The sequence below is a fragment of the Pinus tabuliformis genome, chromosome 1_2 (genome assembly GCF_031772625.1).
Source record: "Pinus tabuliformis cultivar Carrire ecotype Pingquan chromosome 1_2, CPIR1, whole genome shotgun sequence".
Taxonomy (NCBI): Eukaryota; Viridiplantae; Streptophyta; class Pinopsida; order Pinales; family Pinaceae; genus Pinus; species Pinus tabuliformis.
This window is the reverse complement of record NC_142298.1, coordinates 248,568,748-248,594,946: the sequence shown is the minus strand read 5'-3', so window position 1 is coordinate 248,594,946 and position 26,199 is coordinate 248,568,748. Positions and strand designations below refer to the sequence as shown.

Sequence of the window (26,199 nt, the reverse complement as noted above, 5' to 3'; positions counted from 1 at the left end):
AATGCAGGATGGGCATAATCCACACTTGGAGCTCACTTTGAAAGCTCGTAAAATGATATCGTCAGTCCTTCAACACCTTATGCAGAAGTGGGGACGCTCAACTGCTGCATCAGGTGAATTGATGCTGTTTCCATACAATGCTCAGTGGAAAGATCTTCCTAACTGTCAAAGTTGGACGCTGAAAGAAACTTCTGCTAGTGCTGGAGATGTCCATGCTGCTGTAGGAAGTCCGACAATCTTCCGTCTAAGGTAATTATTAGGTTATATTGTACTCAATGATCAATATAGCAATGGTGTATTTTGTTACCTACCTTCTGTATAAGCTTCACACTGTGTGCCCTTCACTGAGTGAATATTTTGTTCGCAGGTATGGCTGGTTCTCTGGTCGTGTTTTGCAGATTTCAAATGCAGAACCTTGTCAGCAACCTGCTTCTAGCTTATCCCAAATGAACGTGCCTCAAACGTGTTTGCAGTGTCAAAGCAAGCAGGCTGTTAAAGTGCGCAAATTAGATGTTGGAAGAATCAAAACGAATTCATCCTTTGCTAACCAGCAGAACATGCCTGGAAGTGCGTGTGCTGGAGTTGCTTTGAATGGACCACAGAATAGTAACATGAACAAGTGTACTGAATCAAATGTGCCTTGCTGCCATGTGACAACCCAAGCTTTTCAAGTTTATCAGGATAGTGCGCCATCCATTACCCTTCCACTTGATTCTGTTCAATCTACTGTCCACATGTCGACGGTGAAAATTGTAAAGTCTCCTGGGTCACCACAAAGGCAGCTATCATCCTTGCCTCATGAAACTAATATGAATGGGGATACTGGTGTCAGTTATTCTGAGAGCTTCCCTCTAGAGTCTGTTAAAATGAGTGGCGATAACTGTGTTGATACTGTTAAGGGCAACCAAGATCCAGCACCATCTATTTGTTGTGGCATGGCAGAGCCAACATTGAAAAATATTGTGCCAGAAAAATCTGGCGGAGTTCCTGAGTTCTTAAGTCAAATATCTTGTTCATCATGGATTAATGTGGAAAGCAATGATGGATTTTTGCAGAGACTCTGGGAGGAGGAGGTACCTTTTTAACTCTATCTTTTGGAAATGTTTTGACGCAGTCATGTCCAGACTCCAAATTCATATTCTGTTGAGATATTCCTTATGTGCACATTACATAATTAGGATCAGGAAATCAGGCTTAAGATATGGTGATTTTTCAACATGTTTTAAGTTCTCAGAATCTAAAGTATGTGGTCGATAATAGTAATTTCATTGGATTTGCTTTCTTATATCTAGATGTGTTTTGATATCATAAAATATTTTGGAAAGACATTAGTGATTGGTATTACTAGTTATTGGATTATTGATTTTTCTTTGTCAAGTTTTTGGGCTTTTATTCTATTTGGTGGATGGTACAGCATGCTGTCCTTTGACATCTGTTGATTTTCTCGACTCCTCAGCTGTTCCAGAACTTGTCACCCCATCTCTGGACCTTGGTGAAACTTAGCGGTAGACGAATCTGATTATTATTTTTATTGTCCTATAATTGTTGTGTAAAGTTTGCACAAATTTATGAAAATCATTTTCCCATGCTAAGAGCTCATGAACTTTGGTCCTTATTAGTTCAAGCATTGCTGAACTTACTGGATCAGACTAGTCTTCACCATGAGGCAAAATGACTGCTGTTATTAATCTTTTTCCTGTGTACGGAGTTTCACTGTTAGCGTCCATCAGAGATTGTTGCTTCTTGAATTAGATTTCCCTCATCATATCCAAATAATTTTGATTCTGATGCTTGTTTGTGGGAGTTGTACTGTTACATAGCTTGATCTTCGAGGTAGGCAATATATGTGGGATGCGAGAACACCAATTTTGAAATCTAGATGTTGTTAGTGTGCTGCATCACTTTTTCCCCCAAGGAAAACATCTCCGATGGTAGTTATAGAATTACTGTTTTCTTGTAATATGGCAGATGACACAGCAGTTGTTGAGAAATCTATAGGGCTATAGTTAGGATGATTTCTCTTAAACTTTACAACTGCTTATGATCTCTTTTTACGTTTTCTTACTTATTAGCTTCTTCTCGTATTATTAGATGAACAGTACACAAAACACAGGATATAGCCTGCAAGCCAGGGCCAAGACTTCTCCACTTGAGAGGAAAACCCACAAGTCTCTTATCTTCTTATAGATTCTTCAAATGACGAATTCCAAGACCTCTAGCCAAGACCAATACACTTCCAAGACCATGTTTGACCTTCTTGATGATGTGCTTCCCTTGTCCAAGTCAAACCAAGTCAAATCTCTTCCAACAACACAACTTTGTCTCCTAGCTACAGAATTTCGGCCGCCACTGCAGGTCTGAAATTTTCGGCCCCTAGTAACAACTGCTGCCTTCACACGTGTGAGCATATTAGGGCTTCTAGAGCTTCCTTTGACCTTCGCTTGGGTTTCTCCTTCTTCTAGGGCTTGAGGATGACCTAGTAGACCTTCCTTCGACCTTCTTTTTGCAATTTCTCCAAGTTCGATCTTGCAGCAACAAAACCCTAGCCTCCTTCCTTTGCATGTGTGAAAAGAGAGAGAAAACAACCCAAACACTTGTCCTTTGTCCTTCCTTCTTCGCTGCCCTTCTTCTTCTTCTCCTTCGCTTGAATGATGAGAGGATGAATGATGTCTCTAGGAGGTCGAGTTCCCTCCTATATATAGGCTTCCAAGGTGGATGAAGTGCCCTAATTTAGGTCGACTTCTTAGTTGCCAGGCCGACTTGGTCTTGGAGGGTATTTTGACTCTTTTAAATACAAAAATAATTCTTTTTACAAGTTACAATGTGCCCGATGGGGTCTTCTTCATATGACAATGACTCTTTCTACATACTACAACCTTTCCATCTATAAAAGCGACTTTATCTCCCTTATCTTCTAGACATGAAATAGAAATTAGATTCTTTTGCAAACCTGGAACAAATAGGATGTTGTTGCGATGAATATTTCCTCCATTCTCTAGCTCCAATGAGGTTGATCCAATTCCTCTTACAGGATTGCTCTTCTTGTCACCAAGCTCAACGAAGTAAGAAGATTTTCCTCTTGATAAGGTCTTTAGTTGCCTGACCTGTCATATGTCTTGATGCTCCACTGTCGATTACCCAAATATTCTTATCTTCAAATGTGCTAGTAAGTGCTGAGAATAACCCTTTGTCGTTTGCAGAAGTCTTGGTCGTACTACTCTTGATGGATAATAGGATATTTCACAATGCCTTGATATTGTTGAAGAAAATAAAACTAGGCTAGGTCTTCATAAATGTAATTTTGACATTTGTATTTATTCAAGAAAAGAGAAATTATTTTTATATTATTTGTTAATGAGTTTCTTGCTCATTGAAAATAGGTCAAGCACATTTTAAAGTGCTTCTAGAGAGTCAAAGTCAAAATGTAATTATGATGAGACCCTTTGAGGGCATGTTACATCATGTATGTCAATGTACAAGGTCATGGGAACACCTCCAAGTCAAGTCAAATCCTCTCCTAGCCTCAATGAAGTCTCCAAGCAGCCAAATAATGAATAAAAAGTGTATTATGATGAAACTGTCAAGTCAGCCTGAAAAGGAGGGACATACCTCTATTTATAGAGGTTGTCCACTCCTCATTTGAACATCAATCATCTCTCTCTTTTAGCGCAAAAGAGGAGCCAAAAACTAGCCGGGAATAGAAAAGTAGAAGTTGACAAAAGGAGCCTTCTAAGGCAGCGAAGAAGGAAGGAAAAGACACTGAAGATAAGAGGATTGTTCTAGGGTTTCTGTCCACACGTGCGAAGATTACAACAATTTTTTTTTTTTGTGGATTTGACAGCAGTTGAAGGAAGCACATTTAGAAGCCTCATTCAGATGTGTAATTAGGTCTACAATGTCTCCTCAGGAAAGTGAAGAAGGTTCTCTCTAAAGCGAAGTAAAGAAGCCCTAATTTTCTAGGGTTTCTCCTAAGAAGAAGAGAGTCTAACTTAGACAAGCATCATAAAAAGGACAAAGTGCTGAGGAGCAAAGTGCCAAAAGAAAGAGGTCCATGTGCCAGAAGTTATAGTGTAGAAAGAGGAAGGATTTGACTTAGGCTTGGAGGAAATCCTAGTCAAGGGTCTAGGGTTTGGAAGCTGTTCAAATAAGAAGCTTCAATAAGAGAAAACTTACAAAGGGTTTTCCTCTCAAGAGTGGAGAGGTTTTGTCCCTGGCACAGAGCCAAACTTTGTGTTCTTGTTTTTTTTTTTGGTAGTAGTTTGATGAAACACACACACTAATAAGAAGAAGAAGATAAACATGTCAAAGTGCATCACGAATTGTTATCAAGTGTGAAGAATATTAATAAACACCATTGCCCTCCATTCTTCAACATGAAATTAGAGCTAAGGTGACACATCAAGGAAAGGGCAACTCCATAACGCTCATCAAGGAGAAACATCTACTAAGTTGAAGCATCAAGCCTAGAAGTCTCAATCACTTCAAGAACAAGAAACAAGAAGGGTCTACAAGGAGGTCTACAAAGCAAGAAGAAGAGTCTTACATAAAGGCACCTACAAAGAATAGCAGATTGAAGCAGGACCTACATCAAGCTCCAAGTCATTAAGCAAATCTCATGATCAAGCAAGTCCACTTGAAGAAGGAAACATGAAGAACATCAAGATCTAGGGAAGACAAGCAATCAAGCCTTCAAGGAGGAAGCAAATCCATTACATCTCAAAATCTATCAAGTAAGTACATGTCCCCTTTTGAATATACATCAATGTCTTTTTGCAAGGAAAGCAATAAATTGGTAGGTACCAATAACTTTCTTGCATGGAAGAAGAGGACTGATCTACTACTCAAGGAGAATGAACTCCTAGAGCATGTCAAAGGGAATATTGCTATCCCTGCTAAGGAACAGATTCAAGCCTTAGCCAAGTACAATAAGGATGAGACAAGAGCTCAAAGGATTATGATAGAATCAATCAAAGACTATCTCATTCCTTATGTCTCCAAGTTTGAGATATCGAAATAAACTTATGATAAGCTAGTAGAGCTATTCTCGATATCTACAACCGGAGAAGTAATATCTCTAAGGAATGAATTATACAAGATGGAGATAATAGAGGAAGGAATAGCTCCCTACTTCATGAAAATATCTGAAATGAGAGATCAACTTCAAGAGCTTGGGGAAGTCATTTCCGATAGAGAGATGACAACTGTAGTACTCAATGCTCTACCCGAGGAATGGGGAAACTTCACATCAAGCATATATGCCAAGAAGGAAGCAACCACTCTCAGTGAAATGTGGTCTCTATGCAGGACAGAGGAAACCAGACATAAGGCAAAAGAAGGTGTGGGATCAAAGGAGCAAACATTTGCTACCATGGCCAAGAGAAAGGGAAAATTTGGCAAGTTTGGTCCACGAAGAACAAATAACAAAGACGTCCAAAATCCAATGTTTTGGATGCCAAGAATATGGACACTACAAAAGGAATTGTCCTAAGCTTAAGAAGGACTACAACAAAAAAAGAAAGAGAGAAGAAGCTCACATAACTCAAGAGATGGAAGAAGAAGGGAAAAAGCAAAAGAAAGAAGATCCTCCAGATCTCTACTATGCCTAGGTCTGACTTTTTACTTCTAGACTTCTTTCTAAGTTTTGAGTAGTATAGGAACATGTAGGAATATAATAAAATTGCATGGCTAGAAACATCCTTTAGAATCTAGAGGCAGGACGTACATATACTCATGAAGATGTAGCATTTATAATAAGAATAAAAATGCATGGGTAGAAATATCTTCTAGAATATAGGAGCATGGCAGATATAACTCAAGATATTCATATAGAAGAGGCATACCTAGTATAAAACCTCATCCACGATGAAAGAAAGATTGATCATGATTAAGAATCTTAGGAGACCTCCATCATCAAAAGAAAATAAACATTTGCAAGGTAAGGGTCTTTAAGATCCTATAATGGAATCTTCAAAAGAAGGTTTATGGACCAAAGCAGATGTCACACCAAAGGATGATCAAAGGAGAATCAAGATGAGGTATGTATGCATCAAAGTTTAGTCATGTTATCATTTGTATATTATTGGGTCATGAGATAGTTCTATAACATGATCAAGCATGAAAGAATCTCTTTCGCCAGGAACATTCTCAAAGGCATGTACCACAATGCAATGAAGGTCAACAAAAGAATATGCTCACATAAGGAGCATAAGATTGCTGACTAAGAAGCAAGAAGAAATGCTGACAAGTCTAGAAAGCAAGCAATTGAGGAATGCTTTCACAAGAAGCATTAGATTGTTGACCTATCCATCGAAGAAGAAGCAAATGAGGAAAGAGATCAAGCATGTGAAGAACACCATGATCACCGAGAATCACTATCTGACAAAATGCTTTGAAGATGTTTCTCGAAAGAAGGCAGGACGACTCTAATAAAGGAAGAAAGGACCCTTGACACCTATGAAAGCCTTGGAGATATAAAAGGTGCAGATAACTGATTCTACTCTAGGAAGATTTCGTGATGAAGAAACCATCCAACAACAAGCAATGTTGAGGCAATATCAGGATGAAGTCATGATGGGCTACTAGGTCGAAGCATGTAAACAAGCAAGTACAACAAAGCATCCATGAGAAGAATATTCTGAAGCATGGACAAGATGACAAAGGAGTAGCCAAGATGACAAGAAAACTTGATGAATGACAAGAAATCCACTTTCCACGAAGGAAGCAATGACATGACAAACCAAGGAGGAAAGTGATCGATGGATGGTGCCCTACCTAGAAGAAGTTTGAACAAAGACTTCATGACATCAAGAAAGGAAGGAGATCAAGAAACTGAAGGACCCACGAAGAAGACGCTGCTGATGAAGGAAAGAGTCTCCAGTTAAGAGGAAGCTCTGACAGGTCCCTAATCAAGAGGGAGTTTTGGATCACCCCTGATTATAAAGGAGTGACAATTGTGTTTTCCATTTCATGGGTCATGCACTAGGCCAGGACTAACAACCATAAGTCTAGATGAAGGCCATGAATGGAAATGCAGACACGAGATAGACACAACATTCTTGTCTTCACTTGGGAAGAAAGAATGGGAGGATTAGGTAATCATTTGGTATCCGATACTCTTTGAGGATGTGTAGGGCATCCAAGACAAGAGTAGGCAAGAGGACCGATTTTCTTTGAGGGTTGGGAACCCAAGATAAGAATAGTCCTAGGTCATACTTGGAGAACACCCGTGTGGTTATGTACCTTGAGAGACAATGATGAAGGTGTCTATAAATTGCTGGTCTCACTAGCATTGTAGCTCATTATCTCATGATGAGATAGACTTGTTAGTCAAGACCTTGCACTATGACAATGCTGATGAATATGATGCTATAACAGATGGATTGCAAATCCAGTTTCTCTTACGTGAATTCTTCAAGATTGAAAATTGCGAAACACCTTGTAATGGTTTATGAATACCTCCCTAGTTAAGAGGGAGTGTTGAAGAAACTGTAATTAGGCTAGGTCTTCATAAATGTAATTTTGACATTTGTATTTATTCAAGAAAAGAGAAATTATTTTTATATTATTTGTCAATGAGTTTCTTGCTCGTTGAAAATAGGTCAAGCACATTTTAAAGTGCTTCTAGAGAGTCAAAGTCAAAATGTGATTATGATGAGAGCCTTTGAGGGCATGTTACATCATGTATGTCAATGTACAAGGTCATGGGAACACCTCCAAGTCAAGTCAAATCCTCTCTTAGCTTGAACGAAGTCTCCAAGAAGCCAAATAATGAATAAACAATTTATTATGATGAAACTGTCAAGTCGGCCTGAAAAGGAGGGACACACCTCTATTTATAGAGGCTGCCCACTCGTCATTTGAACATCAATGATCCCTCTTTTAGCGCAGAAAAGGAGCTAGAAACTAGTCGAGAATAGAAGAAGCAGAAGTCGATAAAATGAGCCTTCTAAGGCAACGAAGAAGGAAGGAAAAGACAACGAAGATAAGAGGATTGTTTTAGGGTTTTTGTCCACACGTGCGAAGACTACAACAATGTACTTTTTGCAGATTTGACAACATTTGAAGGCAACACATTTAGAAGCCTCATTCAGATGTGTAATTAGGTCTACAATGTCTCCTAAGGAAAGCGAAGAAGGTTCTCTCTAAAGCGAAGTAAAGAAGCCCTAATTTTCTAGGGTTTCTCCTAAGAAGAAGAGAGTCTAACTTAGACAAGCAACAAAAAAAGGACGAAGTGCTGAGGAGCAAAGTGCTGTCAGAAAGAGGTCCATGTGCTGGAAGTTATAGTGCAGAAAGAGGAAGGATTTGACTTAGGCTTGGAGGAAATCTTAGTCAAGGCTCTATGGTTTGGCAGTTGTTCAAATAAGAAGCTTCAATAAGAGAAAACTTACTAAGGGTTTTCCTCTCAAGAGTGGAGAGGTTTTGTCCCTGGCACAGAGCCAAATTTTGTGTTCTTGTTATTTTGTTTTGGTAGTAGTTTGATGAAACACACACATTAATAAGAAGAAGAATATAAACATGTCAAAGTGCATCACAAATTGTTATAAGTGTGAAGAATATTAAACACCATTGCCCTCCATTCTTCAACAGATACCCTTCTTGAGATGGCTTGCTTCCATAAAACACTTATTTAAAGACTTATTTAAGGAAGTAGTGATCTTCATCATGCCCTTAGTCAACCTTAGCTCCAATACCATGTTGAGGAATCTATAGAGCTATAGTTAGGATGATTTCTCTTAAACTTGATAACTGCGCGTGATCTATTTTTACTTTTTCTTACTTATTAGCTTCTTCTCGTATTATTATGTTATTCTTATCATCAAACAACTACCAAAAACAAGAAGATCAACACAACATAGAACCAAGATATAGGCTGCAAGCCAGGGCCAAAACCTCTCCACTTGAGAGGAAAACCCACAAATCTCCTCTTCTTATAGATTCTTCCAATGACGAATTCCAAGACCTTTAGACCAAGACCAATACCCTTCCAAGACCAAGTCTGACCTTCTTGATGATGTGCTTCCCCTTGTCCAAGTCAAACCCAGTCAAATCTCTTCCAACAACACAACTTCGACCCCCAAATACAAAATTTCGGCCTCTACTGCGGTCTGAAAATTTCGGCCCCCAGTAACAGTTGTTGGCTTCGCATGTGTGAGCAAATTAGTGTTGAAATATGTAACTAGGTTCGGTCTTCATAATGACATGTGTAATCATGATTTTATGTAATTGATGTAAAGAAGAAAAATATAATTATTTTGTAATGCTCGAGTCATGGATTTCATGATCAAGGAATTTTATTTTATAGGTGAAGCTCACATTGTGAGCTATTAGGTTTGGTCATCAAGTCATAAAGTCTATTGGGTCAATGTCAAGTATTGTAGACTGATTTGGGCATGTTACATATGTATTTGAGTAAGTGTAAAAAGTCTAAAGATCCTCCAAGACCAAGTCAAAGCACCTCCATCAAGTCGGCCTTCAATAAAGCAAACAACCATCACTAAAGATCAAGTCGGCCTAGAAGTATTGTCAAGTTGGCCTCAAGTCATGGTCAAGAAGCCTATATAAGGAGGCACTCAACCATTCTCAAAGACACACTCACTTGAGTTGTCACTCGAGTACGAGGAAGAAGAAGGGATTCGAGATAAAGGAGGGCGAAAGAAGACAAGAAGATCAAAGTTTTGGGATCAGTTTTGGTTTGCTTCTCTCCACACGTGCGAAGAGATCTAGGGTCTCCATCTACTGCAGGAAGGCTGAGTTGCAAACTGCAGTCACACCAAAGTGTCAAAGATTGGTGTCAACAAGGTCTGGTTTGAAGGACGAATTCACCAAGAAAGAGAAGGCATAGAGAAGGCAAAGGAAGATATATCTCTCCATTATCTTCTCTCTCATGTGATCTAGGGTTTCTGAAGCTAGGGCTGAAAGTTGCACAAATTGCAGGTAAGTCGAAATTGTAGTAAGGAAGGACGAAGTTGCAGTAAGAGTGTTGCTGAGGTCGAAGTTAAAGTCAAGGAAGAAGCTGCTTTGACTTAAGGATTGATTTGGTCTTGGAGGATTCTTGGTCAAGGGTCTAGGTCTTGGAATTCGTCAATTGAAGATTCTATAAGAAGAAGAATTCATTTGGGTTTTCCTCTCAAGATTGGAGAGGTTTTGGCCCTGGATGATCGCCTACATCTTGTGTCCTTTGTCTCATTTTTCTTTATGATTTTGGTAGCTGTTTGATGAAGAAGAACACATAATAATAATCAAGTTAAGAAGAACATAATTAAGAAAAGTAAAAAGACTTCACAAGCAATTATCATTACTAGAGAAATCAACGCTTGACTCTGCCCTAGATTTCTCAACAAATAGGGTTTCTAAAGCTTCCTTTGACCTTCGCTTGGGTTTCTCCTTCTTCTAGGGCTTGAGGAAGACCTATCAGACCTTCCTTCAACCTTCTTTCTGCAATTTCTCCAAGTTCGATCTTTTAGCAACAAAACCCAGGACTCCTTCCTTTGCACGTGTGAAAAGAGAGAGAGAGAAAGCAACCCAAACACTTGTCCTTCGTCCTTCCTTCTTCGATGCCCTTCTTCTTCTTCTCCTTCGCTTGAATGATGATAGGACGAATGATGTCTCTAGGAGGTTGAGTTCCCTCCTATATATAGGCTTCCAAGGTGAACGAAGTGCCCTAATTTAGGCCGACTTCTTAGTTGCTAGGACAAATTGGTCTTGGAGGGTATTTTGACTCTTTTAAATACAAAAATAATTCTCTGTACAAGTTACAATGTGCCTGGGCCCCGAAGGGGTCTTCTTCAAATGACAATGACTCTTTTGACATCTTGACCCTAGGACAAACCCTAGAAACACTCAATGGGTGCTTGACATCTAAAAAAAGACCTTGAACATGAAACCCATGCTACAAAAACAATAATAATAATTTTGTTTCATTTTACAATATACAAGATTGAAAAGTACATTTCATATTTATGAAGATCGAACCTAATTGCACATTTTTCAACAACACTGGTACAAATGAATCTCATGGAACAAATAAAATCTCTCATTTTATTTAATGACAAATATTCTTGCTAGGAAGAGACACCTCTATCAGTTTTTCAAAAAATATTTGGCACATCAATCGCCATTTTACTGACCTCATCTGCTCACAAAAATGAGATGCCTGCCACGAAGTTGTATGGAGCAGGAGCGTGTTTGATAATGGGAGTGCCATTTTCCAAAAAACTGTGGGAACATCTCTCTCTCTCTCTCTCTGTACACAAACGCACACACACACACAAAATAAACATCCAAAATGTCAAATTAATTTCAGAAAATATGAAAACATGCATATTTTTACATTAATGAAGATAGAAATGCCATCTATAGTACACTAATGATTATTGCTTAATTATTCAAGCATCAACCATCTAGATTCTAGCAATTACAAACAAACATACAAATTTTTAAGTCACATAAAAGAAAGTAGACCATTAATTTATGGAATGAAATATGTTATCAAACAATTATCAACAATAACATGACAAATAGTTATGCTTACAAAATATGCCATCTGCATGCCAAAGAATGAAGATTGAAAGGTACAGTCACTCCAAACCACAAACTTAGCTAGTTGCTAGACACCTTTCTACAGAAGGAGTGTCCACCAATTCTAAAAGTACCCATTTTGCCAAAAGTTGTAGCTATAGAGTAGCATCACCATGCATGTTTACAGAAAATGTTCCACCATTTCTTATATTAGGATCGTCATCATCAGTATCATCCTTCATTGTTTGTCACTTGTCTAGCCTTTGCCTCTACTTTGATCCTCTAGGGACATCAGTAAACACTACCCAATTTTGATGAAATTGCCTAATCCAAGCCCTTATAATATGGTAGAAAAATCTTATCACGCCTGATCAATGATTTTGGTTTTAGTGAAGGGTACATTTTTGCTAAGGCTGTGACAAAGGAGTTCAACAATCAACACCACCAAGATTGCGGTACATATAAGACTTGGTTCTTGTAATGTCCCAAATGAAGAAAATTTGGAACAACCCCATTCACATAAAATTTCGACTCATAAACAAAAGATTGCCATGTAAAATATAACATATAAAATGCATGCAATTCTATAAAATGATAAGCAAAAAGTATCTCAACTTTATTATAAAATATGAACTGGGGTTTTACATGCTGGAATAACAAAATAGTTGAGATAGCTAGCCTAAGCAGATCTACAATAATGCCACAATGGACCTCCCAAAACACATTAAAAATCAAATAACTGCAACTTGTGAACCCTGAATGGATCCACCAAGGGAAGAGATGGGTGCTCGCCCACTCTCACTAAATCACCTGAGCGTTTCCATCCTGGGGCTACTGTTGGAGTAGAGAACCGGGTTCTCAACCTCTCATACAACAAACGATATCAAATCCAAGCTGTCCTCCAATGGGCTCCTCCTTCTCTTTTATAGATCTGATGGACCTAGAGCCTCCTATTTTATTATTATTTTAATCATGGAGCACTTTTCCCTCTTTTATTTTAATTAAAATATTCTTTTTTTATGAAGGGAAAAGGCTAAATCAGTCATCCCGCTTCTTCGGGCCATTGAAGATCCTTGCTAACCATCCCATCTTGTAGATTTTCTCATTCCGGTTCCAATGAGCTATTACACTAAGGTTTTTCATCAAGTATTCATCTCAGAAAGTCCCTTAAGCGTAATTAAATGAGTTATGCGCAATGGAACGAGGAGCGAGCTGTGCGAAATCAATCCTGATGATGGAGGATGGCAAGTGAACTCCTCCAGACCCCATAAAACATCTTCTAAAGCTCCTAGGTCTGCTGATGAAGTAAACCTGCACCTGTGACTTGTCTGCCTCCAACCCTGGAAGTCCGTCATAACCATGCCATAAGGAACATCACAAGTCCTCCCTCCCCAAGATTGCTTGCCCTCAAGCAATCCAAACCTGTGGACCAATCTGGTGGCCCAATGCCACTGAGACCCAATGCCCAGATCCCATACAAACCATTGGGTGAGGCTATGCCTCTGTGTTGACCCACCAAGAATGGGTCCCTCAATGCTTGGATCCCAGACTAATCTCTGACTGAACCTGTCATCAATAAACCCTCTTGGATCTTAATGCCACTAAGCATCAATGCTCCATGGCTCTTGCTGGGCTATAGCTCTGGCTGTGAATGCTGCCCCATCGACTGCATACCAACTCATTACCTCTCTCCAATCTAACCCTTGGCATAGAGGTCAATCTCATCATGCTAATGCCATGCAGAAATACTGATGAGGAGCCAACCTATATCCTGCTACCCAATGTTACTTGGGAGTGGGAGCGGAAGTGGGGAGCGGGAGCGGAAGCGGGAGCGGGAGCGACCATTTTCAGAAGCTCCCGGTTTGGGAGCGAATCCCGGAGCGATTTTTTAAAAATATATATATTTTTTATATTTTTTAATTTTTGATACATATATGTCAACAAAAACATGTAGAATGATGAAATAGACATAAAAAACATAAAAAAACATAAATTGATCATTGAACCATATCACATCAATCATCTAGAAATTATAATCGTCATCAACCATGTCCACAAGTTAGTAAAATACATATTACAACTGCAACATATTGAGTCTTATAAATCATGATTCATCAAATTCAATATTAAAGTTTCAACTTCAAGCTTTCAGAATTGAAAATTCAATAACATTTATCATCATTGATCACCAAAGTAACAAGTTGTACTTGTAAGCCAAGTTTAACCATTACAAGAAGTAATATCGAAGATATTTCTAAGTCCTAACTTCTAACTGTTAACATGATATGAAATGTTAAAAATTTATAAAATGAAACATGAATAATGAGATGAAATGAAACAACTTTAGTCTTTCACAAAGCATCATATTCATAATTCACAATCATTACCAATGAGTTATAATTGCCAAGGCCCAACTTCAAACTTCAAATTTTCATTGTCACAGTGATATAATGTTTACAAAAAATATCATAATGTCATAATGATATGAAAGAGTCAAGAGTCAAGAGTCAAGGACTCAAAACTCAACAGTTATGAAAACTAAAGTCTAATAGAAACTAAAAAAGACAAGTAAACTGTAAATCTACAAGTGGCCCTTGCCATGAGAGTCTCCAGGAGTATAAGCAGGTCGTGGTGGTCTTCTAGGAGTTTCCCGCACAGACCGACGACCAGAACTAGAGCCTCCACGCGAGGGTGTCGATGGAAGTGGCGACAATAATGGAACAAGACTCGGGCCCCGAGCATTGCTATTGGATGGTGGAGGTGGAGGTGGCATGGCTGCTGCAGCTGCTTCATTTTCATCCCGTACAAGCTCCTCTTCTAGTTCTTCAATATGTACAATGCCATCCTCCAAATTGTCGTCCTCAGGGTGATTGTCCCAAATTTTATATGTGGGATCTTCATTAGCCCGATCACAGTAATGGCTCAACAACCTCAAGTTGTAGTGCACATAAACCAAGCTTTCTGCTCGGTTTTCGTTGAGTCTGTTTCTTTTCACATTATGTATATAACTGTAGGTGCTCCAACACCTCTCTGCAGAAGAAGAATTTACAACCTGTGAAAGAACTCTTTTTGCCAATTTTGGCAAAAGTCCGTGGCCGCCATATGTTTCCCACCATGTGAGAGAATCAAATTTATCTTTGTCGTCCATTGCATGGAAGTTACCATACAAACCACTGCCAGTGAAGTATTTGCCTATTTCAAGGCGCACAGCTGCACATTCCTCCCTGTCAGGCACCAACTTTTCTAATGCTTCCAGATATCCTCTAGTTACCTCTCGATCTAAATGGGGTTTGGTCCTAACACCACCCCCTGCTGCAGGTTTTCCCAACCAATATTCTGAGTAGTATTTTGGCGTAAGGATATACGCCAAGCAATGTAGTGGAAGGTTAAGCCTATTCCACCGTTCACACACAATCATGAATAAGTTTGTACAAGTTGGGATCTCTATTATGAACAATGTCTTTTATTTCCCCCAACATGGTATCCATTTGCTCATACACCTCGCCAATCACTGGTTTGTCTGTATCTGCAAACCGAATCATGTTATAAATTGGCTTGGTGAAATCCAATACCTGTCTCACAGTTGTCCAAAACTGCCCATCAAGAGCGGCCTCCTCCACCGTTTCAAAACCTGCCATGTCAGCTACATTTGTAGCCCTTTCCTTTAACACCTGCCAATGTGGACTTGATACCATGCTAGCTAATGCCTCTCTTACCTTCAAAAGGCGCCTGAAGGTGAGGTAATAGCTACCAAATCTAGTCCTCGCAATCTTCAGCAACTCCAATCTCGAGTGACTGCGGAAAAGGCCATGGGTATTGCTATGATTTGTAATAAATTTTATCATTTTTTTTCCTTTCTTGTACAAATCACCAATCCATTGGTATTGTTCATTTTTGTTTTTGACAATATCATGCAATAGAAGGTTCAATGTGTGAACCAAACATCCAGACCAAAATATGTTCGGGTATTTATCCTCAATAATTGCTCCCGCTGCCTTACACTTAGGAGCATTATCAGTGATGACTTGGATGACATTGTATGGGCCAATACGCTCAATTGTTTCAAGCAATGCTTCTGCAATGTTGATAGCGGTCTTGAACTTGTCTGAGTAATCATGTGCAGCTAGAAAGATGGGACCACTTCGGGACACAGCAAGAACACTTATCAATGGCTTGCCTTTTACATTTGTCCATCCATCAGATACAATGGACACCCCATTGTCAGTCCAAGAACTTGTCATTTTATTCAAAGAATGTGATATTTTTGCTTTTTCATGATCAAGGCCAACAGTTCTTGCCTTGTCATACCCAGGGCTCTTGTATCCTTTAGGGGCATCATTTATGGCATAAACCATTTCGTGCCAATAAGGTGAGCGTAGAACATTGAATGGTATCCCACATGCATAGAGGAACCTGTAAACTTTTGAATCCACATCATTCCTACACCCCTCATCAAGGAAATCTGATATGGTTCTACGCCTCAAAGATGATGACCCTGTGCCTCCATGTCCATATCCACTGCCTTGGCCTGAGGATGCTGAAGGAGTTCTTTGTGAGCTTGGTTCAAAGAAACCCCTTGATCTTTTTGTTCTGTATTGGGCTTCCTCCTCTTCCTTTATGTATTTGGCTCTATCTGCTGTTGACACCGCTGCACAAGTTTTGATTCCTATTTGTTTCTCTCCATCCCATGGCCTTTTCCCGCAGAGGTGTCTTCTAGCACGGGTGTATGAACCTGTGTAATCAGTGTTGCAATGGGGGTAATGAAATTTAGTGGTTCCACCCCCTCTCCCTGTTTCAGCCCTTTGAACATATTTCCATAGTGGAGTTTGGTCTTGTTTAGTTTTTTGAGGGTCATGTTCACCCTCCACCTCCTCCTCACTGGGGTTTTCACCCATTTGACTTCCTCCGGCTTCTTCATCCACCTCTTCAGTTTCAGGCCCCCTCCGTTTCCTACTCTCCACCACCATAATAACCATAAAAGGGATCAGGAAGAGGAAAATGCCAATAAATATCCCCAGGTCCATGGTGTTTGATGTTTGTAGGGTTTGAGTTTTGAATCTGCAGGATAATTTAGTTTATTGGGATTAATTCATTTAATTTATTAATTTAATTTAAATACATGATCTTTAAACTCAAAGAGCTAAATTAAACTAACCAAATTAACTACCTAACCAGCTAAACTAACTAAATGATTAAGTTACTTACCTCTGCAGGCTTGCTCCTCGCTCCTTGGCACTTGCTCCTCGCTCCTCAGCTCTGGCTCCTTGCTCCCCAGCTCTTGCTCCAGCTCTCAATCTCTTGCTCAAGCTCTCAATCTCTTGCTCAATCAAGTTGAAATGAAATGTTTTTGCCCCATTGGGCTTATAAAATATAAAAAATTTTCTAAAATTTTGGGAATTTTCGGGTCCGGCGGATTTTTTTTCCGCCGAACCGCTCCCGGAGCGTTTTTTAATGCCCGGGAGCGATCAGGGAGCGATCGCTCCCGATCGCTCCCTGAAACGCTCCCTATCAGACCAGGGAGCGTAAATTTTTTTACGGGAGCGCGCTCCCGAAAATCGCTCCCGGACGCGCTCCCGAAAATCGCTCCCATCCGGGAGCGATTTTGGGAGCGCGCTCCCGACCCGCTCCCAACCCGCTCCCTCCCGGAGCGCGCTTCGGGAGCGGGTTCGAAGGGGGGGGGGCGCTCCCCCGCAACACTGCTGCTACCAATTGAAGCATGTGATATCCCTCACCTCTGAGGGCTTCTAGAATACAATGCTCCTGACTAAAAATGATACTCCATCAAAAGGATACCAACTCATGATCTCCCGCCAATCTAAGTCATGGACTCCAGTGTAAGGAACAAGTCTACTATGCTGATGTTGGTCCATGCTGAACTCATGCTGCTCTACTTGGTTGGACAACCATATCCATCGAGAAAATCTTGCCTCTCTCCCTATAATGGGTACAAGTAGCCAAACTGTGCTGCAAGCCCCATCTATGTACTCCTGGAGAGGGCTGCTGCTTGAAAATGCTGCAGCTCGGCTGGTTGCCACTACATCTGTTTGCACCTCATCAATGGGTAGACCCAAATATGGATGCACTGCCATCTCCCTCGCCTGATAGGAAACTCCACGCTCCTCTAGTCCACCAATCTCTTGCCAAACTGTCCTGTCATACTCCAACATCTCCCGAGGACAAGTGTCAACGAACACCATCACTCGGCCAGCTGTCTGTACATCTGTATGCTCCTCATCAACGACCGACCCCAAGCGGGGCTGCTCATGTTGAATCGTCACTGGTGACTCATCATCCTGAATGTCTCTTTTAGGATTCACTGACTGCTCATCATATGAAATTGGCCTGCTGTCAACGACTCTACATGACTCGTGCTCCTCAGAAGCATCCTCGTACGAACCCATGGACTCATCCAAAGAAGAATCCTAACCTTGATGGTCAGAAGGAATCTCGATCTGCTCTACCTCCGTCATCTCCTTAGTGTCACTCAAACATGAGTAGTCAGGTTCCCAAGGTTCTTTGCAAATGAAGCAAAGACCCTTCCTCAGCTCATTCCTGTTGTGTGATACCCCAAACCCGAGTAGCTCCTCCTTGGTCAACTGTCTCCTGAACCACCCAATGTTCTGCTCTACCAACCTTTCAGCTAGCTTATAAGCAACAAGTGAGACCGACTGTTCTTTCCTCCAAATGGTCAATAATCTAGCCCGCAACTCCCTGCAAATGGCATCACAATCTCCCATAAGTGAAGACAAAATGGACAACATGTTTTCCTTGACCGTGTTAGGGTGATGAACCTTAATTATGAAAAAGGATTGGAACATTTGAAGAATCAGGTCATCACATTCTAGATCGAGCATGATGTCATAGGTTCGAAGCTTGGCCATATCCTCCAAAATTTGGAGTTTTTTCCCAAAGGTAAGACCCACAGTGTTATCTAAGTCTTGAAAGGTCTCTACTATCAACTTGAAAATTCTCATTGAAAGGAGGTATGGGTGTGGTCAACCTCATAATGTTACTATGACATGATGCAACTAGAAGTTTGAACCCTTCACAAGGTTCCTCCAAGAGCTTGGGCTATATTAAAGCTAGCATGGCTAGTTTTAAGGCCCACATCAACTTTTTCCCTTCTAACTCACTCACTTTGGAAAGGAGGGCATCTAGTTCATGAAGTTTGAAGAGAGATTTCCATGTGACCCTCATGTGCTTCAAATTTGTCCCAAGTGCAAGGATCTTGTGTCCAATCTCTGGCTCCTTCTGCAAATCGCTTGGCTGTCCATGGGTAAGAATGTCATGGATCTCTTTTGAGAAAGTTTTGCTGGCCAATTTTGTTTTTTGCTCTATGTTGTAGTTTATGGAGGGACTGCTGTGTTGGTGCATGAGATGTTTTAAATACTCCATTGTTAAAGGGCTTATGGCAATAGCGGCATACAAGGAAGCTATAATAATTTAAGACTAGTCATTAACAAGCTAAGGACCCACAAAATTCTAAGTTTATAGAGATGGGCAGTTGGTTCACAAGTGCTGTAGGTGTTTTCTCAGGCATTTAATTTCAATAAGTGTACATAGTGGACAGTAGGCAAAGCTTCTAGTGATTTCAATGATTCATTAAATACACAAACGCTGGCAAGTTCTACTTGTTCAGAATTTGGCAAGTTTATGGACAAAACTACATAGGACTCGAGGGAACAACCAAAGGAATGCTTTGACACATTATGTCAAATAGTAAGCAAGCAACCATTTCTTCAATTATTTGGAAAGAAAACAATAAATATTAATGAACTTAGAACATGGAGTTTGTCGCATGAGTAGTTTCCAGTGTATCAGCCAAGGTGGAATGAAATCAACAATGTAAACTCAGAACTGATGTAAATCGAGCCACTTATTCCACTGTGTTTTTGGTCCATGCAAATCTCCACAACTTTCCCAAATCGATAACACTTGGTTGCAGTAAAGTTTGCGGCCTCTCCTGAGAACCCCCAACAATAGTGGTTGTAGCTGGAAATTGGAAAATAGAACCTGGTATGTAAGCAACAAGATGTTCTGCTGTGTCACACGACCCCTCGTACAATTGATTACAACCTCTTTTTTTTGGAATATCTGCCTTACCCGAGTCAATAATAAATTTAACAGACGTCCACGAAACACCAAGTTAGTGACTGTGGCCTCCACAAATTTGAGTTGGGTTGTCGCAACTCATACACAACCAATCATAGCCTTAATATTATAATGTGGTCCCTCAATAAGATTCACGTTCTCTGTTGGTCTCGATTCTTGCGTGGAATGGCTCAACCTTGATTGGTTGCAACTGAAGCAACAAGAACTTGTTCAAATCAATCACTTAGCAAAGCGCTGACACATTAACACTGCCAATTCTGAACAGGCAGCTACCACAAATGAATCGCGGCGTCTTGGTCTTTTGCGTTCAACTTCCGCCGGACCTGAGCTCTGCTACATGTGTTCTTGTTACTCAAAATTTAGGGGGCCCCTGCAAATTCTACTGGAACCGACTTTCACTGGATGGGATATAACACAACAATCGAGCCGATGTTTTATGCACACCATCGATTAACTTACAACTCACACCCAGATCTTTTGCACATTGTCATAATAGATCGAACTTCTCAACCGTATGAAGACTTCATCGCTCCCTTAATGTATCAAAACAATTGGGTTGGTGAATGCAGAGGATATCTTTGTTTATTCCTTCGATCAAACCTCTGTAACGACCATAGCACCTTGGTTCCCATCGCTTGCAAACTATAAACCGATGCTTAGCCTCGACGCCATTCTAGGAACGTGGCTCAATGTCAATCGAATCTAACGTGGATAGAAGGGAAACAATTTTTTGTGGCAATAATGATCCTGTATGGACTGGTTATGGCATATTCTGCCCGATCACGATCTCCATTTTTAAAACGACGGCTTGGCTCTTGACACTGGACCCGAGTACTCCATCCTGATCAATACGATCAACAGTACAACGTAAATCCTAAGACTTGGCTGATCGCACAATAGTCATGTTGGAACAAAATAATTCCTTACGTTCTTGCTTGCAGACGCACACATTTTTCCCAATTGTGCACGCAGATCAATCCAACATCTATTGCAGTTGTTCCATCATTCTTGCACAGGATAATCTCTTGGGGTCTAATCACTCACAATCGACCAGATCGATTACCCTCAAATTAATCCTCCTCTTCGAACCTGTGCAAGTCGACTTCTAGAATAAATTTCAAGGTTTGCTCAAAATTGCAATTCAAACTCCACCAATGTCGTAGTTCTAACAGGGATGATTTGGATGATTTTCTGGCATCTTTGCATGGCTCGAAATTAATCGGCCGCTCCAAACAAATATAATGGTCTACCGAATGATAACAATGTGTTGCTATTCGAAGGGATTCAACTTCCCGACAGTCAATGTCTAACTCGCAACTGACGATCCATGCAATTACAAATTTATCACTCTTGCACTTTTCATGTTGACTCGTGTAGATACAGTTGGCCTGACCACGCTGGCAGCCCCCACAATTATGCGGTATGAAACTCGACCTCCAGGTTGTGCTGTGCGGAAACAACAATTTTGTCGATCTTTTATTGAAGATGTGACAATTTTGGGTTTTTCCAACAAAGTGGAATTTGGAACCTTTGAAACCCTCAATCGAAGACTGAAAATCCGAACACGTAGGCCGAGCTAAGTTCGATGCTCTGATACCACTGTAATGTTCCAAATGAAGAAAATTTGGAACAACCCCTTCACATAAAATTTCTACTCATAAACAGAAGATTGCCATGTAAAATATAGCATATAAAATGCATGCAATTCTATAACACGATAAACAGAAACATTTTCAACTTTATTATAATATATGAATTGGGGTTTTACATGTTGGAATAACAACATAGCTGAGATAGCTAGCCTCAACAGATATACAATAATGCCACAATGGGCCTCCCAAAACAATCTAAAAATCAAATAACTGCAACCTGTGAACCCTAAATGGATCCACCAAGGGAAGAGATGGGTGCTAGCCCACTCTCACTGAATCACCCGAGAGTTTCCGTCCTGGGGCTACTGTCGAAGTAGAGAACTGGGTTCTCAACCTCTAATACAAGAAACAATATCAAATCCAAGCTGTCCTCCAATGGCCTCCTCTTCCGCTCTTATAGATCTGATGGACCCTTCTAGAACCTCCTATTTTATTATTATTTTAATCATGGAGCACTTTTCCCTCTTTTTTTTTTTTTTAAATTAAAATAATGTTTTTTTATGAAGGGAAAAGGGAAAATCGGTCATCACGCTTCCTTAGGCCACTGAAGATCCTTGCTAACCATCCCATCCTGTAGATCTTCTCATTCCGGTTCCAACGAGCTATTACACTAAGGTGTTTCGTCAAGTATTCCTCTCGGAAAGCCACCTTAAGCATAATTAAATGAGTTATGCACAATAATAACCCCGTTTTACGAGAATTATCAGAATGCAATGGAACGAGGAGTGAGCTGTGCGAAATCAATCCTAATGATGGAGGATGGAAAGTGAACTCCTCTAGACCCCATAAAACATCTCCTAAAGCCCCTGGGCCTGTTGATGAACTAAACCTGCACCTGTGACCTGTCTGCCTCCAACCCTGGAAGTCCATCATAACCATGCCATAAGGAACACCAGAAAAAGGAACATGATAGTTATCTTCATTAAATGCCAATCACATGCTCTCATATGTGATAGAATCCAATGAAAATGCTGCAATTCCATCGATTATGAAATCCTGTAAAATGTTAGGGCTGCTGAAAGTTTGTACTTTTAATGGGATATGAAATTTTGTTTTGTCCACATGAAATCTGATAAGGTTGGAACTTGGAACAAATTTCAAACACCCTGAAACAATTAATGGTAATGTTAAAAGTTAAAGTAAAAGTATTTACTTTTACTTTAAGAATTTAGCATTACCATTAGGGGGCATCGAAAAAACGCCTAGTGAGTGCCTTGGGATTGTTCTTCTTGGCTCTAGGAGTGTCTTTGAGAGTGCTATGTTCCTAAATTGGCAGGGATGTTCCCAAAGGGTTTGTAGTATGCTCCCGAATTTTGTGAGTGCACTCCCAACGACGCTCTCGCTCGGAGCGTATTACCAGGGCCAGAGCAAGAGGGCGGGGGAATGCGTCCCGCAACTATGGCTTGCCATAGTCTTCAACCTTCACCCATACTCTATTTTGAAATGGTAGAGTAGTATAATGTTGATAGATATTTGCCCTCTCATTGTTGTCACTGATAATACGAGAATGTTGTTACAGTCTCACAGTGACATTTATATAGAAGGAAAAAATGAAATAAAGATATTGATAACACTTCATGCCTCTTGCAAAGTAAACGTTTTTCTTTGTTGCCACATTTTTTGCAGTACATACTTACATAATACGTGCCAAGCACTCATCCCCATTTTCTCTTGCTCATGTGGTTTTAACTTTGATGGCAATGTTGTGGAAGGGTTCTTTACTGTTGAAATTTCTAAGTATTACCTGCTAGAAATTTTATTTGTATTCTTCTGGTTTATTTCTCCTACTTGTTAATTACGTACAAGTTATTTAAACATATAAATATTGAAATAAACACAATACAGTCTCATCCATCTACAGATCAACAACTGAAAGAAATAACAAACACACAAGTGACACCGTTACTTTTGGACAACTCGTCCCTGGAAAAACCCAACTTGGGAAAACCGGTGCAAGAACTATGAGGATTTATTTTACTATGCAGTCTTTCCTTGAGTACAATTGGGTGCCAAACTGGTTCACCTGACAGAGAAAATAATCCGGCAGTAATACCTCTTTGTTCGGAAGCAAATATTTAGAAAATCTGCCCCATGAAACCCTTTCCAGCAACCTTTGAAGCTCACCCTCAACCCACTTGGCCTCAGTGTCAACCCAGAACCCTTTGCATCAGCGCTTTGAGGCACTGCGCAACCTCTACGACCCTCTGCGTCACTCCTGCAGCCTCTGCATGGATGACGCATGCCCTTCTGGCCTCTGCGCAGTCTCTTCTGCCTCTGCGTGGCTCCCTTTGGCTCAGCATCTACCTCTCTCTGCTTCTGCACTGGTCTCTCGACATTATCTATGCCTCTTTGTGTCGTACTCACTGCCCCTCGCTGCAAACTGATCACTGATTCGAATTTTCATTGCAAACCCCACTTGAGAAAATCAAATGACTGATCACTCTGGTGTATTCTCCAACTGACCCTCATGCCTCTTCTTATACTTTTCCTGTTGGTCCTTCAATGACGGAGATTACATCTCTAATCAACGATTAAGATTAGATTTGGCTTGATCCATGTCTTTTGGAACCTTATAACCTAGTTTTATATTAATACCCATTAATATTTTATTTTTCCTAAGTTTAGACGCAGGAACTCCATTAAAAATATTAATTATTTTAATATCTCCTAAATCAAGTAGAATCTGCCCAAACCATTTCTGGGTCTTGGAGATCTCATGTGCTTTAGCCTCTCCACCAATTTTCATGGCTAGAGCACATCTGATGCTACCCCAAATCAACACTCCCTCTTAGCGAGGATTATGCTCTAGTAATACTCCATACTGAGCATTACCCTAATTATACGACATCGGTACCTGTGCTGATGCTAGGCCTCCCAGTGCAACATCCTCTGCACTGCTGCATCCTATACTGTTGCCCATGGCACTACCTCTGCCACTGCTGCATTCGTACGACAACTCCCTCTGCATCCGTGCTACTGCTGGTCCTTTCTCCCAACACTACATTTGCATTGCAACCGCCTCTCATCATGTTGCATCGTGCTACTGCTAACTGCTACTGCACTGCAACTCAGTTACTGAGAAGTAAGTAACTGATCCACCCAACTACTGACATCCCTATTAGGCTAGAAACACTCTCGATGCTGAAGCTCTCTTTGTCGCTATCTAGTGCTTCCTCTACTACCTCTGCGTTGCTGTAACAACTCCCTGCCTCTCGCATCGCTGCAAACCTCTCTGTGCCTCCTACACTGGTTCACATAGTGCCCCAGTTCCCCATAGTTGAAGCATTTAACCTTGGAGAGGTCCTCTTTCTTCCTCTTCTCTTGCTTCCCCGCAAATGCTAGAGTTGCATCCTCTTCCTCTTCCTTCTTGATCCAGACTCCTTTGCTGCTACTTCTCGTTTTGGACAACCGTTTGATCTCTTCTTGGCGAAGAGCTGTCCACAATGATTCCCAATTTGGAATATTTGCCCTGCCCAGAATGCTCTAGACGAATGTCTCCCATTCCTTGGAGACTGTGTTTAGAGCGGTCCTCACCATCAACTCCTAATCTGACGTGGCCCCTATGGAAGTCAGTTGGTCCCAGATCTCCTTCAATCTACCGAGGAAGTGATCTATTTGCTCCCCCTTCTACCTCTGGTATGATCGCTACTGATTCTCAAGTAACATCTTCCTCTGCATGGAAGTATGCTGGTACAACGTCTTCAAGGTGTCCCACATTTCCTTTGCCGTCTCCTTCTCAGTAATATGTTTGACCACATGATCCTTGACCCCATCAAGGATGATGCATTTCGCCTTGGCCATTGCCTCCTCATACTTTTCATTGTTAGCTGGGTCAACTGGGATAGCCACTGTTCTCAAGGCGAAGGCCTTGAAGCGATGTCTGTCTAGAATGGACAAGATCCTGGCCTTCCAGACCACAAAGTTGGATGCCCTGTCCAGCCTGTCCTGATCCCTCAGTCCATTCATGGCCATCTCTCTGCTCTTCCTTTCGACTCCTACGAGTCTCTACTTCCCTCTGGAAGTTCTCTCTTTGACTCCCTCTTAGTCGCTACTTCTCGTTTGGAAGTTCTTTGCTAGACTCCCTTTGAGTCTAGATTACCATACTGAAAATCTGCCTGCCAACCGTCGAGTTGCACCTCTCCGTTCTCCTGTGCACTTGCAAAATTGATTCAGATTCCTTTGCTAGAAATCCTTCTCGGTAGCGACTTCCTCTAACTTTGTTTTGCCCCGTTAGGTACTGTTCTGTCTCGGCAGCAACAACACTCCACTAGCTTCACTCCTCACAATCTGCCCACAACTTCCTATGCGCCAGCAACTGAAGGACTGAGCCTCTAGGCTCTTGCGCAATCCCGACATTGGCCAAAATGCTCCCCTAGCCAACTGCGTCAACCCTCCTGGTCTCTGTGTGAGCCTTTTCTGTCCTCCTCAGCCTTTGCACTGGCCTCTCTCTGGCTCGGGCTGATGATGCAGTCCCTCTGCGTCAACCCTTCTTTTGTTGCTTTCTGCAAGGAACAACTTTTCTCACTCGGGACAATGGTTTCTGCTACAAATGCGCTACTTCAGCTGGTGCTTTCAACTCTCCTGTGATCTGTATCCATGCTCTGATACCATGTTGAGATTTCTAAGTATTACCTGTTAGAAATTTTATTTGTATTCTTCTGGTTTATTTCTCCTACTTGTTAATTACGAACAAGTTATTTAAACATATAAATATCGAAATAAACACAATACATTCTCAACCATCTACAGATCAACAACTGAAAGAAATAGCAAACACACAAGTGACACCATTATTTTTGGAGAACTCCTCCTCGGAAAAACCCAACTTGGGAAAACCGGTGCAACAATTCTGAGGGTTTTTTATATTATGCAGTCTTTCCTTGAGTACAACTGGGTGCCAAACTGGTTCACCCGACAG

The 26,199-nt window shown here is 40.8% G+C and overlaps 1 protein-coding gene across 3 annotated transcripts in view; it reads left to right on the top strand.

Moving 5' to 3' along the window:
* TKI1 (TSL-kinase interacting protein 1) overlaps positions 1–26,199 on the top strand; it is a 239,670-nt gene that overhangs the window by 135,741 nt on the left and 77,730 nt on the right. For 2 of the 3 annotated variants that reach the window (XM_089394983.1, XM_089394982.1), the window contains exons 8-9: positions 8–249; positions 368–1,073. In XM_089394983.1, coding sequence (XP_089251109.1) covers positions 8–249; positions 368–1,073 — 948 coding nt within the window. The remainder of the gene's footprint in view (positions 1–7; positions 250–367; positions 1,074–26,199) is intronic. The other variant, XM_089394984.1, reaches the window with a different exon arrangement.